A 12,326-nucleotide genomic window follows, 5' to 3' on the forward strand; every position below is an offset into this window, starting at 1 on the left:
CCCTAGTCCATCGTAGCGACAAATTCATACATTAGAAAGACCAATCGTTGTAGAGTAGTCACTGAAAGGGAAATGAAGTATTGGACAAGTGCCTTTAGTTCGAGTCTCGAGCCACATACTGCTCAGGGTCCACAACATGGTACTGGTCTTGTCTATACTGGCAACCTTAGCCCAACAGATGTGTAACAGAAGGCAAATCTGTGTCAATTAGAAGCCTTCAAGTCAATTGATAGAAGAATTGGGTATCCTCGGAGAGAAAGTATTTCTGTCTCTGTGGACTATATAAGTAGCATTTTGCAGCCATTCTCAGTCTCACTCCTACTAACCACTTCAAGAAACATCCACCTCCAAGCAATGTCTCCTTATGAAAAGGTCCCCTCTAAACCTCAATCGCCCGTGGCATTCACCGCCGGCGACGAAGAAGCCTCTGTTGGCACCCAAGGCTGGTACCTGAAGTCTAAGGTCTACACTCTTCCAGAGCACACTTGGGATTCGATCTCAGAAAAGCGTCAAACTAGAAAAAGTGATTTGAAGAATTTGGCCATTGCAGGTTTTGTTGCTACGGCTTTAGCCCTCCTCTCAATATGGGGAGCCATGTTCTTCCATGGGCTAGTCAATCAGTATTATTCTAGGCTTGACACCGAGTTGGTGAATGTCTACAACGATGTGGAATTGGCCTCTCGCTGTTTCCAGTTTGGTTTTATCGGTATTCCATGTTCTGATGAGCCGGAGCAAGCCAGCGCCGTTGAAGATACCAGTGAATGTGTTGGTAGTTGTCGTGAATTCTGTTGCAGTATCCAAACTAAATGCCTCAGGTTTGGCTCTTTTGTTTTAGACGCCCTCAGAGCTTGTAAAGTGAATGGCTCTAGCTGTGAGTCTACAGAAGAGCTCTTAAACGTTTTAAAAACAGCAGAAACAGGTTATTGGGTGGAAAAAGTCAGCGAGGGACATCTATTCAACTTGCACAGTGTCATAGATTTCAGTGAATTCTTGCGGTTGATATTTTTCCTTCTTGCAGTATATTTTACCGTCTCCTGCTATATGGTCTTTGTCAATTACAAGGTTCAGCAAGCAAGGCACCAGTTGTTGTGCAAACAAGAAGACGAGGGAAGTGAAAAGTCCTTGGCTTATTGGCGCAAGTCTTGAATTGTTTAGTTTAGTAACATGTTTGGTTTTATGGTTTTGTATATGAAGCTGTTAGGAGTATTTTACAATGGTCTTTCCAGCTGATATGGACTTTTGGTTCGTCTGGATATCAGTCCTCTGGATCAGTCTTCCTGGAGAACAGTCCATTGGGAAGCCCATTAGGATCTTCAATACTCTACTTTCTTTACAGCTAGTGAAGCGGTTCAAAAGACCTGGAAATTAATATTATCAAAAGCAAAGTGTTAGAGAATTCTGCGTTTCCATGGAGTCTATATGTTCTGTATTACTCTTGAGTCCATGTATGGAGTCTATGTATACTGATAATAGGGAGAACCATGGGCCATACATTGACACCCACTCCAGCAAATATCAAACAGAAAGAACCTAAAACGCCAGGATACAGCCTAAGAGAGCCTCATATCAACCACAAAACCCCATTTACAGTCCATCCATCGAAATACACCAACCCTTCCCTCTCTCCATAGTATACATGCTACACTGAGCATGTACCAAAAGGTCCACGCAAAACAGGCAATTCCCCACCAATTGCAACCCAAAAACCACCAAAATGATCCCCAAGCTTTCCTTACTAAAATAAACAGCTTTCCTTCCCTCTATCACCCCTCCACCTCCCCCAATCCCTTGATTCCCCATCCCATACTGAGTCCCCAAGGCCGTGTCGTTTTCGCAACCTGAATGTCGCGATGTCGTGCTTGCCACTACAAAGTTATCAAATCCAGCCTACTCCAGTCCAGAAACACCATCCACCTCCACCCAATTCCCCCTATAAACAGAGCCTCATGTTTCTTACAAGATCCGAATACGACAGAGGCGTGTCGACGTTTTCCCCAGAGGGTCGTCTTTTCCAGGTGGAATACTCCCTCGAGGCAATCAAGCTAGGGTCTACTGCTATCGGAGTGCTGACGTCTGAAGGTGTTATTTTGGGAGTGGAGAAGCGTGTGACGTCGCCACTCTTGGAGAGTTCGTCCATTGAGAAGATTGTGGAGATTGATTCCCATATTGGCTGTGCCATGTCTGGATTGACTGCTGACGCTAGGTCTATGATTGACCATGCTCGAGTGGCCTCGTTGAGCCATAACTTGTATTACGACGAGGAGATGCAGGTGGAGAGCTTGACCCAGTCTGTGTGTGACTTGGCTTTGCGTTTTGGTGAAGGTGCTCTGGGCGAGAAGCGTTTGATGTCGAGACCTTTTGGTGTGGCCCTTTTGATTGCAGGCATTGACGAGAATGGGCCTCAGTTGTACCATGCTGAGCCTTCTGGAACGTTTTACAGATACGACGCCAAGGCTATTGGCTCGGGCTCCGAAGGTGCACAGACAGAGTTGCAGAATGAGTACCACAAGTCGTTGACTTTGAAGGAAGCTGAGCTTTTGACGCTTAAGATCTTGAAACAGGTGATGGAGGAGAAGTTGGACTGCAAGAACGCCCAGTTGGCCTCTGTGACCAAGGAAGGTGGCTTCCAGGTCTACGACGACGAAAATACCGACGAGCTTATCAAGGAGTTGAACGAAACCGTCACTGACGACACACAGATCTAATGAATATACACCCGTAACTAGAATATCACTTTTTGCCCACTGGCACACACGCCTCGAGCTGCGTAGCAAATGCCAGCAATTGCTGGTTCTCGCTGGCGTCTGTGTTGCGGAGCAAGAACAACATATCGTTTGCCGCCTGGTAGAATGTCTCTGTGTAAGCATCCACAATCTGTTTGAACGACGCCGCTCTGGATCCAATCAATTCCGGACTGATCTCCAGGTCAGCAAACCGTTCAGGCATGTCTCTTCTGAATGCAGCAAATTGTCTCTCGTCCATCAACACCAACGACTTTTTGAGCCTGCTCATGTAGTTGTTGATGTGGATGACAATGTTTAACACATTGTGTAGACTCAGAAGAAGCTGCTCGTCTGTCACCATAGCATCTCGCAACATGTTGTTGAGATATGTTCCCACATGGTTTTTTAATTCTTGTACATCGTCAAAGTTCTCGTCGATGTGCTTTTGGGTGGTAGAGCCTTGCTTCTGGTTCATGGCGTTGATTTTCTCTTCAAAAACATCGTTGCCGCTGAAGAACGACTTGATGAAGTTCTTGTCGTTGCTTAAATGCTGAGGCGCTATCTCTTTGGATGCATTGAGAGCGTATTTGTCAAGGGTAGTCAGCAACTTTTCAAAGTTCTCCTCAACAATTGAGAAGTTGAAGTAGCTTTGAAGAGTGTTGATGAAACCCTTGACATTGGCATTGAGCGCTCTGCACCTTCCCACGTTCGCTTGAACAGCTGGATGGAACCCTCTGTACCTCCACACCGTCGAGAAATTGATTTCTTTCCATGTTCTGTCAGTGGACATACTGGCAAATTTCAAAATCATTTGGAGTTTGAAAAGAAGCTGGTACTCAAAGACAAAGTTATCGCCAATGATAAGATTAATTGGGAATGGGAGGTTTAAATCAACATTGACACTGGCAACAGTATATTGGTCAATGGCATCTAGATCATGCAGCGAACGAGGCGGCCTCTCGGATTCCGACAGCGATGCTTGACGCCGAGATAAGGACTGGCTGACGATTCTCTTGATGGCGTTCGATACAGATTCCGAATCCTTCAATTCTTTGTCGGCATCAAACGACTCAATGGCTATGATTTCCTCGGCAAGTTCATAGAAGTTATTGGAATCGACGTTGAAACTTTCACAGAATGGAAGAATGTCTGAAATCGTCGTGTCGCCGTCCTTTGGTTTATCCAGAGGCTTACGAACAATCTGATCATAAAGCCTTTGGACCCTGGCGGTAGGCACTGAGTGTTTATCCCTGGAGAGGTCGTGGAATGCTGAGGTGAGAAACTTGTCGATATGGAATGAGCGATTCAAGAGGAAGGTCTCGTGAAGGTCTTCAACAAGATTATGGAAGTGATAACCTTCAAGTAAGAGTCTCAAGAAGAGCTTATTTGCCAATTTATAACTGTGAATGATCTTGAGATGAAGATCTGGTGAAAACAAACTCCCAATTGGATTCGTAGACACTTGCTCAAACTCAGGGAGGTTCATAAAGGTGACGATACCGCTGCATTGACGAAAGATGTTAAGGTACTTGCCTGTAGCCAAAACCTTCTGTTGAATATCCTTATTTGCAAGCTGATCCGGTACACCATCAAGCTTGATAACATATAGCTCGCTCCAGTACTTCTCCATGTTCGAATAGAAGATGTTCGTCGGTAGGTCGTTCTTCTTGATAAGAAATTCACCAAAAGGATCGTCAATCTGGCCCTCTGTGAGCCATTGGTTGAGTAGCGATACATAGTCCGTTGAAATAGCGTCAAATAGCTGTGTTAGAAGCTGAAAGGCCTCGGAATCTCCCTTGTATGTATTGATTCGTTCTGTCACAAGCTGTAACACAACGCCACCTTTACACATGTTAAACTTGTTGGTATCGGTGGAAGAATTGATGGAGCCGTTCATCTCGAGGTCTTGTTTCACGAAGTCGAGGAATGAGTTGAAGCTAGGAGACTCCGTACGCTCTTCCGTCTTCGTATGTATATTATTGGCGATTTCATAGAGATGAGCCATAGTGTTAGCACAGCGTTGCATTATCAAGTTATCCATCTCCGTAACAGAAAGCTGAGCTCTCCTCAGATGGTTTTCAAACTCAAGCACAAGCCTCTGGTACTGTTTCAAAAATTGCTTGATTTCAAAACACAATCGCTGGTTCACTCTGCCCAATTTCGGATGATCATATATCTGAACAAAGTTATCAAGTCCCGAGAACCATTTGCCGTAGGTCGCTAGTTTCTTGGTGATGCTCTTCAAGGCCACATTCAAGTGTTTAGCCGTCTTAAAGTCAGGACCACGAATTCGATCTTGTACTCGTGTAGCATCATACCTCTCGCTGTAACGGACGTAGTTCCCCTCGTACCCTAGCAAAACAAACAAGAGATCTTTCACAACAAGCGCTTCCTGTGTTCTTGTGTCTGAGATGTCCAGCAAGGAACGAGGCTTAAGCGCCAGCGAGTAGGACGGGAGCGCCACGTTTGAACTGAAATAATTTGCCGTCAGGAGTTTCACCGAAAGTCCCGGTGCCGACGCCGAACTCATTTCCTTAAGTGGTTCTTTGTGTTGTGGATGAGATCAATGTATGTGTTTTGATTTTATCGCGACCGCGACTTTTTGTTGAGGTAGTAGGAAAATGGCTGCGAAATGTGCCCTTACAAAAGGGTACATTCCAGTGATACTCCTTAAAAGTCGTCGTCATCAAAATCGGCATCCAAATCGAGATCTTCTAGTGCCTTCTCTGCTTCGGCTTGTACTTGGGCAAGTCCACTGACTTCTTCCAAGTATCCTTTGTTGTTTAAGCAGCGCTTGACAAACTGCCATTTTTCCTTCTTGTAGCCTTCGACCACAGCTGGAGAACAGGCACTGCAACAGCTATAGGCTGGCGCCCAGAGCTTGTTCTGCTGGAAGGTGTTGAGATATCCACGGATTTGGTGTGGGACTTGGCCAAACTTCGTGCCGTCGTCGGTACCGGGAGGTGCACGTTCCTTCTCTGGATGCTGTAATATGGATACTAGAAGCTCCACTGCTGTAGATGAAGCCATTAGGGCGCCACCAGGACGTGTAACTGTGCACATCTGGTCGAGCGTACGGTCCAGAAGGGAATCGCTAGGCGCAACAACATCGTTACAGTAGTAGCAGCCTAGACGGTTCTCCATATCCAAGGAACCGTGTCTCATCACAAGGTAAGAGTCGAATCCAAGGGCTGCATTGATCACAATCTTATTATGAGCCAATCCCATCACAGTAGGAAGCCATCGGGATTCTCTTGAGTCCATAAGCAAGAAAATCACATCATGGTCCTTGAACAAGTCCACTAGTTTATCGTAGTTCTCCTCCATGTTGGATCCTTCTGCAACAGGATGACCAATCATCGGAACCGTCATGTTATAGCCTCTGGACGTCACTGAAGGGAAAATTTCCTTGAGAGCAGTGCTGGCCCGTTCAGCCTTTGGGGCACCTTGTCTGTTGGTATCACTAAAACAATCTTTAAACCCAAAAAGCGGTTGTCTCACTGGATTGGAGTACGAAACCCGTCCGTTATCCACAAAAGTAATTTCTCTGATTCCCCAGCCGAGAAGCGCTCTTGCAACATAGCTTCCGAGTGTACCAGCACCCAAAAGAAGCACTTTCTGGTCCTTCAAGATATCAAGATCTAGCTCAGGAGCTACTCTCCACTTCATAAGACGCAAATTCAAGTCTACGGCCTGCTCTGCAAGCTGTTGAGGGTTGATAAGCGAGCCTAGATCAGCCAACTTCGGCCCAAGCTTACCCTGGACGGTTCTTTCCCATCCAGTCACCTTTGGCGGTTCAGCCGGGTCAAATCCCGAGTCCAAAGACAACTTGAGTGTTTGAGACAGGCCATTATTCCTGTAAACCAAAAGCTTGATCTTCTTGTGGCCCTTAATGGCAACGAAGTAGAGCCAGTTTCTGAGCTGGACCAGCGGCCAGTTATCCCTGTTAAGGCACGAGTCCACATACACGAACGTCGAATTGTCGCCAGAAGCGTCCAACGGCACTATCTCGTCACCCTTAACCAGAAGAAAAGCCGCATGTGGCTTCCTCTTAAGGTACTCTTCGATCTGAAGCTCATACTCGTTGTTATTACTCTGCTCGTCCAACAGCCACGGCGAGTGAAGCAACGGGAACGCAAGCCAATAGTAGTACTTATACTTTTTCAAGTCTGCAAACGCCAACAAGTAGAATTTCTCGGTGAAGCCAGCGTCGCCAGCGTCGCCAGTCTCCATCTCCTTCTTCAATGCCTCACCCCACATTTTAAGACTGCCCAACTTATCAAACAGCTTAAACTCCTCGATGGTATTCACATTAAGCAATTCCCCCGGCACCCCAACCGTAGTAGCATCCTCCTCGTACTCCTCAAAGCTCGAGTGGTCCAAGTTGATAATAGGCGTATCGTTGAACTTGTTAAGGTGGAGTGGCAGCGTCATGAAGCCATGAATAGGACGCAGGCCCAGGTCAAGCTTGTACTCGTTGAGTTTCCGGTCAGAGAGGTTCGTAAAGAACGAAGACTCTACAAAAGACTGGATAGGCGTATGTTTAAGTGCCATAGTGAAAGGTATGGAAGAAACGTGGATGTAGATGATAAGGTAGGATGTAGATGATAAGGTAGGATGTAGTTGATAAGGGCGCGGGCTTAACTATGGGAGGCGTGGAGGGCATAGTATGGAGAGGAAGAGTATGGGGTAAGTGGAAGGGAAGATGTGGAAACTAGAAGAAAAGGAGGTAGGAAATGAAATGGGTTTGGGAAGGTTTGTTGGTTTTACTGGGGAGGAAAATTGGCTTTTTGGGGTGTTTGGCTGGGTGGTTTTGGAGGTGCCACAGTGAATGGCTGCAAACGGGAGGGTATAGTGAGGGAGGGAACAAGATAAGGTGGAATTTGGGGGAGATGAGTAAAGGATTAGCTTTTTATTGTTTTATGGTTATTTGGGCTACTTTGATATGGTTATTGGCAAAAATGGCTTGAAATGGGTTTCCTTGGTTGATAGATATGTATGTGTTGCCTGTTACCAAGCATTAGTCCTGACAAATCAATATATACTCTTTTATGAACACTCTTGTTGCTGCCTAAAACATTATTATTGCAATTTATATGCTTCTCCTACGCCTACACCTGCTTTGTTGCCTTCGGCCTTGATTTGACCATAATTATTACCCGATGCTAAATAAATTACTCCAAAGTCATGCCGTCAATTTCGTCCAACAACTCGTCAATGCCAATCTCTGGAGCATCATGTTCATCGTCGTCCATGTCAGTTTCATCATCCTCTGGACGACGGACTGGCTCCTCACCAGCCTTGTACAAGTTGATGGTCTGTCTCAAGTCCTGGTCCTCTTCCAACTCCTGCAAGAACAATTCGTAGTCTCTCTCGGCACGCTCCTGCTCCTGTTTGGCCTGTCTGGAGTCGTCGTTTGCCACAATATCGTTGTGCTCGCGTGCCATTCTCTTCAACTTCCACTGTCTGTTCTTCATCTTCTTGTTCTTTCTTGTGTAGTGCTTTCTGATCAAAACAACCTCTGGCGTGTTGTCGGTATCCAATGTGTCCCACAAGTCAGAGTTGATGTTTGTGTTGGTAAGGTAGTAACCAAGGGCCAGGTCACCTGGGTGCAAAATACCACCAAGATGCGAACGGATGTAGAAAGAGTGGTCATTGACGCCCAAGTCGCTGGCTCTACAAACGGTAACGTCTGCTAAAACATGCTTGCCCTTGACGTCACCAGTGGGCTCGACGTCCAAGACGATAAACTCCACAAGCTGAGGAACATCCAAAAGCGAGGGGAATGGAGATCTCCAGAACACGTTAGCTGAGAGGTCAGCCGTCTGAAGCGTATTAGGGTCCAAGAACTGAAGGGAATTCGTGACCTTGGAGCAGATCACAAGTCGAGAGATGTTTCCAAGCGAGTGGGCCAATTTCTTCGGGAGAACGACCAAGTCATCACGACAGATTGGTGCAATATCGACGGAAAATGTGAACTTATAACTGGACAGACCAGATTGGGTATCGATACTGATAAGTTCCTCGGAACGTTTCGACTTGATAGGGGCCACGGCACTCAAGAAGTCCAACATTTTCATGGCGTGATTTCTCTGCGAGTAGAAGAAGTCTAAACCATCTTTCGTCTCCTGAATGGAAATGGTGTCAACGTGGGCGTTATGCTTCAAAATCAACTGTTCCAAGTACAAGAAAGTTCTCTTGTGGGAAACCTTCTGTCTGATCTGAACGGTGGCTCTCCAGGTGTTAGCAGTGAAAGACTTAGCACAGTCTGGACATTGCATGGCAATCACCACGTACTCCACCTCGAACGTCTGCTGCACAATAGTATTCTGTAAAGCCTCGCCTTGCACGGTCAACTTGATTCTGATTCTTCTCGAGTGGGGCTCTGTCCAGATAAACGACGCATCGATCAACCTCACCTTAGACAAACCCTTAAGTCTACGAAGACAAATGGCCAAAAGCTCACGAGACTCCAACTGGGCACGGATCCACTGGCCTGGAGGCTGCAAAAACCTCTCACAGTTTCTGCAAAATGAAATGTTAGCTTCTCTTGGAATGCCCTCGGTGATATCCACATTAAGCTTAATACAATCATAGCACATCACAAGTCCCAGTCGGCCGTCCATAGGCACACCACAGTTACAGCATAGCACGGTGGCGACGGGCCCGGAACCTGTGGTTTGAAGCGGGGCGTATTCGGACATGGTTGTGTTGGGGTGGATAGGAAAAGAAGGTGTAAAGCCTTTAAGGAGTATTACTAAGAGGAATGGGATGAGATGAGCAGCGGAAAAATTGGAGGCCAGGCTGATGTTGCACCCGTACACCAGCTTACCCCAGGTTGTCCACCCCTCCGCCAAATCCCCAAGGATGGAGTATTTTGGAAAGAATGGGAGTCTGGGGATGTAGATATTGGGATTTGGAGTACGGAGGTGGTTTTGGAATTTCAATTGGACCGTTATTGGTGGAGATACGGCGGATAGTGTGGTTTAAGTGGAAATCGACGACCAAGCGGAGAACATACCCCAAATACAAAACCAAAGAAGGCCAAAGAAGCACTGTTCCAATTCATTTTACTTAAAGCACCCTACTTTCCTCTTACCTCCACTGGGTGGGTCGTTGGTGGACCCTGGACAGAAATTTGCAACTTCCTGCATACATTCCACCTGGAGCTAATCGAAACGCTTCAACACTACAAACGTATCCAAATCCATATGGTGGACAGAAAACGTGGGGCGGCTTCAAGCGAGACGCCGACGAGAAAAATCCGTAAAGGGGCTCATGCCGAGCGGCTCAAGCGGGAAGAAGAGGCGGACAATTCGCTGGAACCCTCGCCAAGTCCCAAACCAGACGACGTGAAGGTCAAGACAGAAGACGAGGAGAATGAAGAGGAGGAGGAGGAAGATGATGAAAATGACGAGTCTTTTGGTGAAAAGGAGGAATCGGTGGCGAATGGGAAAGTCGAAAAAGATAATGACGATGATGATGACGACGAAGATGACGATGAAAACAATGAAAACGACAACGACAACGACAACGAAAACGAAAATGAGAATGGAGATGAAGACGAAGATGAAGATGAAAAGAGACGAATAACCACTTTCAATTTCGACGGCGTCGAATACTCCTTCAAAGAAAGACCGTCTGTGCTCGAAGAACGAGACGGTAAGATCGAGTTCCGTGTAGTCAACAACGACAACACCCGAGAAAACCTAATAGTGCTTACGGGACTCAAGAACATTTTCCAGAAACAGTTGCCCAAGATGCCTCGAGAGTACATTCTGCGATTGGTGTACGATAGATCACATTTGTCGATGGCTGTGGTTCGTAAACCACTTACGGTGGTTGGAGGAATCACGTATAGACCGTTTGACAAGCGAGGTTTTGCTGAAATTGTCTTCTGTGCTATTTCTTCTACAGAGCAGGTGCGTGGTTACGGTGCCCATTTGATGAATCATTTGAAAGATTACGTTCGTGCTACGTCTCCAGTGAAATATTTCCTCACGTACGCTGATAACTACGCCATTGGGTATTTCAAGAAGCAGGGCTTCACGAAAGAAATCACCCTAGATAAGCTGGTCTGGATGGGTTACATCAAGGATTATGAAGGCGGTACGCTAATGCAGTGTGCTATGCTACCCAGCAGATTACGATACTTGGATCTGGGTAAGATCCTTCTTCTTCAAAAAGCTGCTATAGAAAAGAAGATCAAAATGCGTTCAAAGTCACACGTTGTTCGTGCTGGTCTTCGCGTGTTCAAGAACGCTGGCCCAAACTTCAAACTTCAAGCCAAAGATATCCCAGGCCTTCTGGAGAGCGGATGGCTGGAGGAAATGGACAAACTAGCACAGAAACCAAAAAGAGGTCCACATTACAATTTCATGATGACGCTTCTACAAGAACTCACCAACCATCCTTCTGCCTGGCCATTTGCCGTGCCTGTTAATAAAGAAGAGGTCGGTGACTACTATGATGTAATCAAGGAACCCATGGATCTCAGTACTATGGAGCTGAAGTTGGAAAACGACAAGTACGAATCTTTCGAACAGTTCATCTACGACTGCCGTTTGATCTTCAACAACTGCAGATCTTACAATGCCGAAACAACCACCTACTATAAAAATGCCACCAAACTCGAAAAGTTCCTTAATAAGAAGATCAAGGAAAGCGCTGATTACTCGCACTACTTGGACTAGATGCAATAAACGTTGGGGAGTGCACACAGTGGCCACCATCGGCACTGGCGACTGAGTACCGTTGCACACCCACCACAGCTTTTATCAATTGTGCTTGATTGCTTCTTTTAATTAAACTCGAAATGGTTTCTTTATACTCCCACAGAGAGTCATCTGATGTCGCCAAAGCCGTTGGCGCTTACATTATCAAGATCCAGGATGAGGCTGTGAGCAAATCTGGAGTTTTCAAGGTTGCGGTCTCTGGCGGTTCTTTGGGTAAGGTTTTGAAGGCTTCGTTGATTGACGATGCACAGCTTTCCAAACAGGTCAAATGGGACAAGTGGGAAGTTTTTTTCAGTGACGAAAGAATCGTTCCTTTGGACCATGCTGAGTCTAACTACGGTCTTTTCAATGAGAAGGTGCTCCTGAGCTTGCCTGCTGGATCTCCAAAGCCTAAGGTCCATGCTATCAATGCTTCTTTGATCACTGGCCAGGATGGCCAGCTCGACGGTGCTGATAGCAGCAAAGACGAAGCTATTGCTGAAGAGTACGAGAAGCTCTTCGCCAAAGATGCCCACCTTGACTTGGTTCTTTTGGGTTGCGGTCCTGACGGACACACATGCTCCTTGTTCCCTGGCCATGCATTGCTCCAGGAGAAGAACAGTCTAGTGTCGTTGATCAGAGACTCTCCAAAGCCACCACCAAGAAGAATCACCATCACCTTCCCTGTGTTGGCCCAGGCCAGCAACATTGCTTTCGTCGCTGAAGGCGAGGGTAAGGCTCCAGTCATTGACGAGATCTTCACCAAGGCTGACTCCCAGTTGCCATGCAAGTACGTCAACGATCTCAGCGTCCCAGTGACCTGGTTTGTCAACGACGCTGCACTCAAGAACGCCAACGTGACCCCATCCAAGTATTAGAGGATACTCAA

General features: G+C 46.5%; 7 protein-coding genes across 7 annotated transcripts; 4 read left to right on the top strand and 3 right to left on the bottom strand. All coding sequences in view use genetic code 12, as the record gives it.

Moving 5' to 3' along the window:
- Positions 1-354: 354 nt before the first annotated feature.
- CXQ85_000492 (uncharacterized protein) lies at positions 355-1,146 on the top strand (the record flags this gene model as incomplete). The annotated part of the gene is made up of 1 exon (XM_025484236.1): positions 355-1,146. The coding sequence occupies one exon, from the start codon at positions 355-357 to the stop codon at positions 1,144-1,146; it is 792 nt and encodes a 263-aa protein (XP_025342451.1).
- An 800-nt stretch (positions 1,147-1,946) lies between these two features.
- PUP2 (proteasome core particle subunit alpha 5) lies at positions 1,947-2,705 on the top strand (the record flags this gene model as incomplete). The annotated part of the gene is made up of 1 exon (XM_025484237.1): positions 1,947-2,705. One exon carries the CDS (start codon positions 1,947-1,949, stop codon positions 2,703-2,705), a length of 759 nt encoding a protein of 252 aa, XP_025342452.1.
- Positions 2,706-2,730: 25 nt separating this feature from the next.
- CXQ85_000494 (uncharacterized protein) lies at positions 2,731-5,253 on the bottom strand (the record flags this gene model as incomplete). The annotated part of the gene is made up of 1 exon (XM_025484238.1): positions 2,731-5,253. The coding sequence occupies one exon, from the start codon at positions 5,251-5,253 to the stop codon at positions 2,731-2,733; it is 2,523 nt and encodes an 840-aa protein (XP_025342453.1).
- A 140-nt stretch (positions 5,254-5,393) lies between these two features.
- Positions 5,394-7,277, bottom strand: APG7 (Apg7p; the record flags this gene model as incomplete). Its single annotated transcript, XM_025484239.1, has 1 exon — positions 5,394-7,277. One exon carries the CDS (start codon positions 7,275-7,277, stop codon positions 5,394-5,396), a length of 1,884 nt encoding a protein of 627 aa, XP_025342454.1.
- A 620-nt stretch (positions 7,278-7,897) lies between these two features.
- NMD3 (ribosome-binding protein) lies at positions 7,898-9,427 on the bottom strand (the record flags this gene model as incomplete). Its single annotated transcript, XM_025484240.1, has 1 exon — positions 7,898-9,427. One exon carries the CDS (start codon positions 9,425-9,427, stop codon positions 7,898-7,900), a length of 1,530 nt encoding a protein of 509 aa, XP_025342455.1.
- Positions 9,428-9,934: 507 nt separating this feature from the next.
- GCN5 (histone acetyltransferase) lies at positions 9,935-11,416 on the top strand (the record flags this gene model as incomplete). The annotated part of the gene is made up of 1 exon (XM_025484241.1): positions 9,935-11,416. One exon carries the CDS (start codon positions 9,935-9,937, stop codon positions 11,414-11,416), a length of 1,482 nt encoding a protein of 493 aa, XP_025342456.1.
- A 122-nt stretch (positions 11,417-11,538) lies between these two features.
- Positions 11,539-12,315, top strand: SOL3 (6-phosphogluconolactonase; the record flags this gene model as incomplete). The annotated part of the gene is made up of 1 exon (XM_025484242.1): positions 11,539-12,315. The coding sequence occupies one exon, from the start codon at positions 11,539-11,541 to the stop codon at positions 12,313-12,315; it is 777 nt and encodes a 258-aa protein (XP_025342457.1).
- Between the last annotated feature and the right edge of the window lie 11 nt (positions 12,316-12,326).

This window comes from Candidozyma haemuli, assembly GCF_002926055.2.
Source record: "Candidozyma haemuli strain B11899 chromosome Unknown A_2014730914, whole genome shotgun sequence".
Lineage (NCBI taxonomy): Eukaryota > Fungi > Ascomycota > Pichiomycetes > Serinales > Metschnikowiaceae > Candidozyma > Candidozyma haemuli.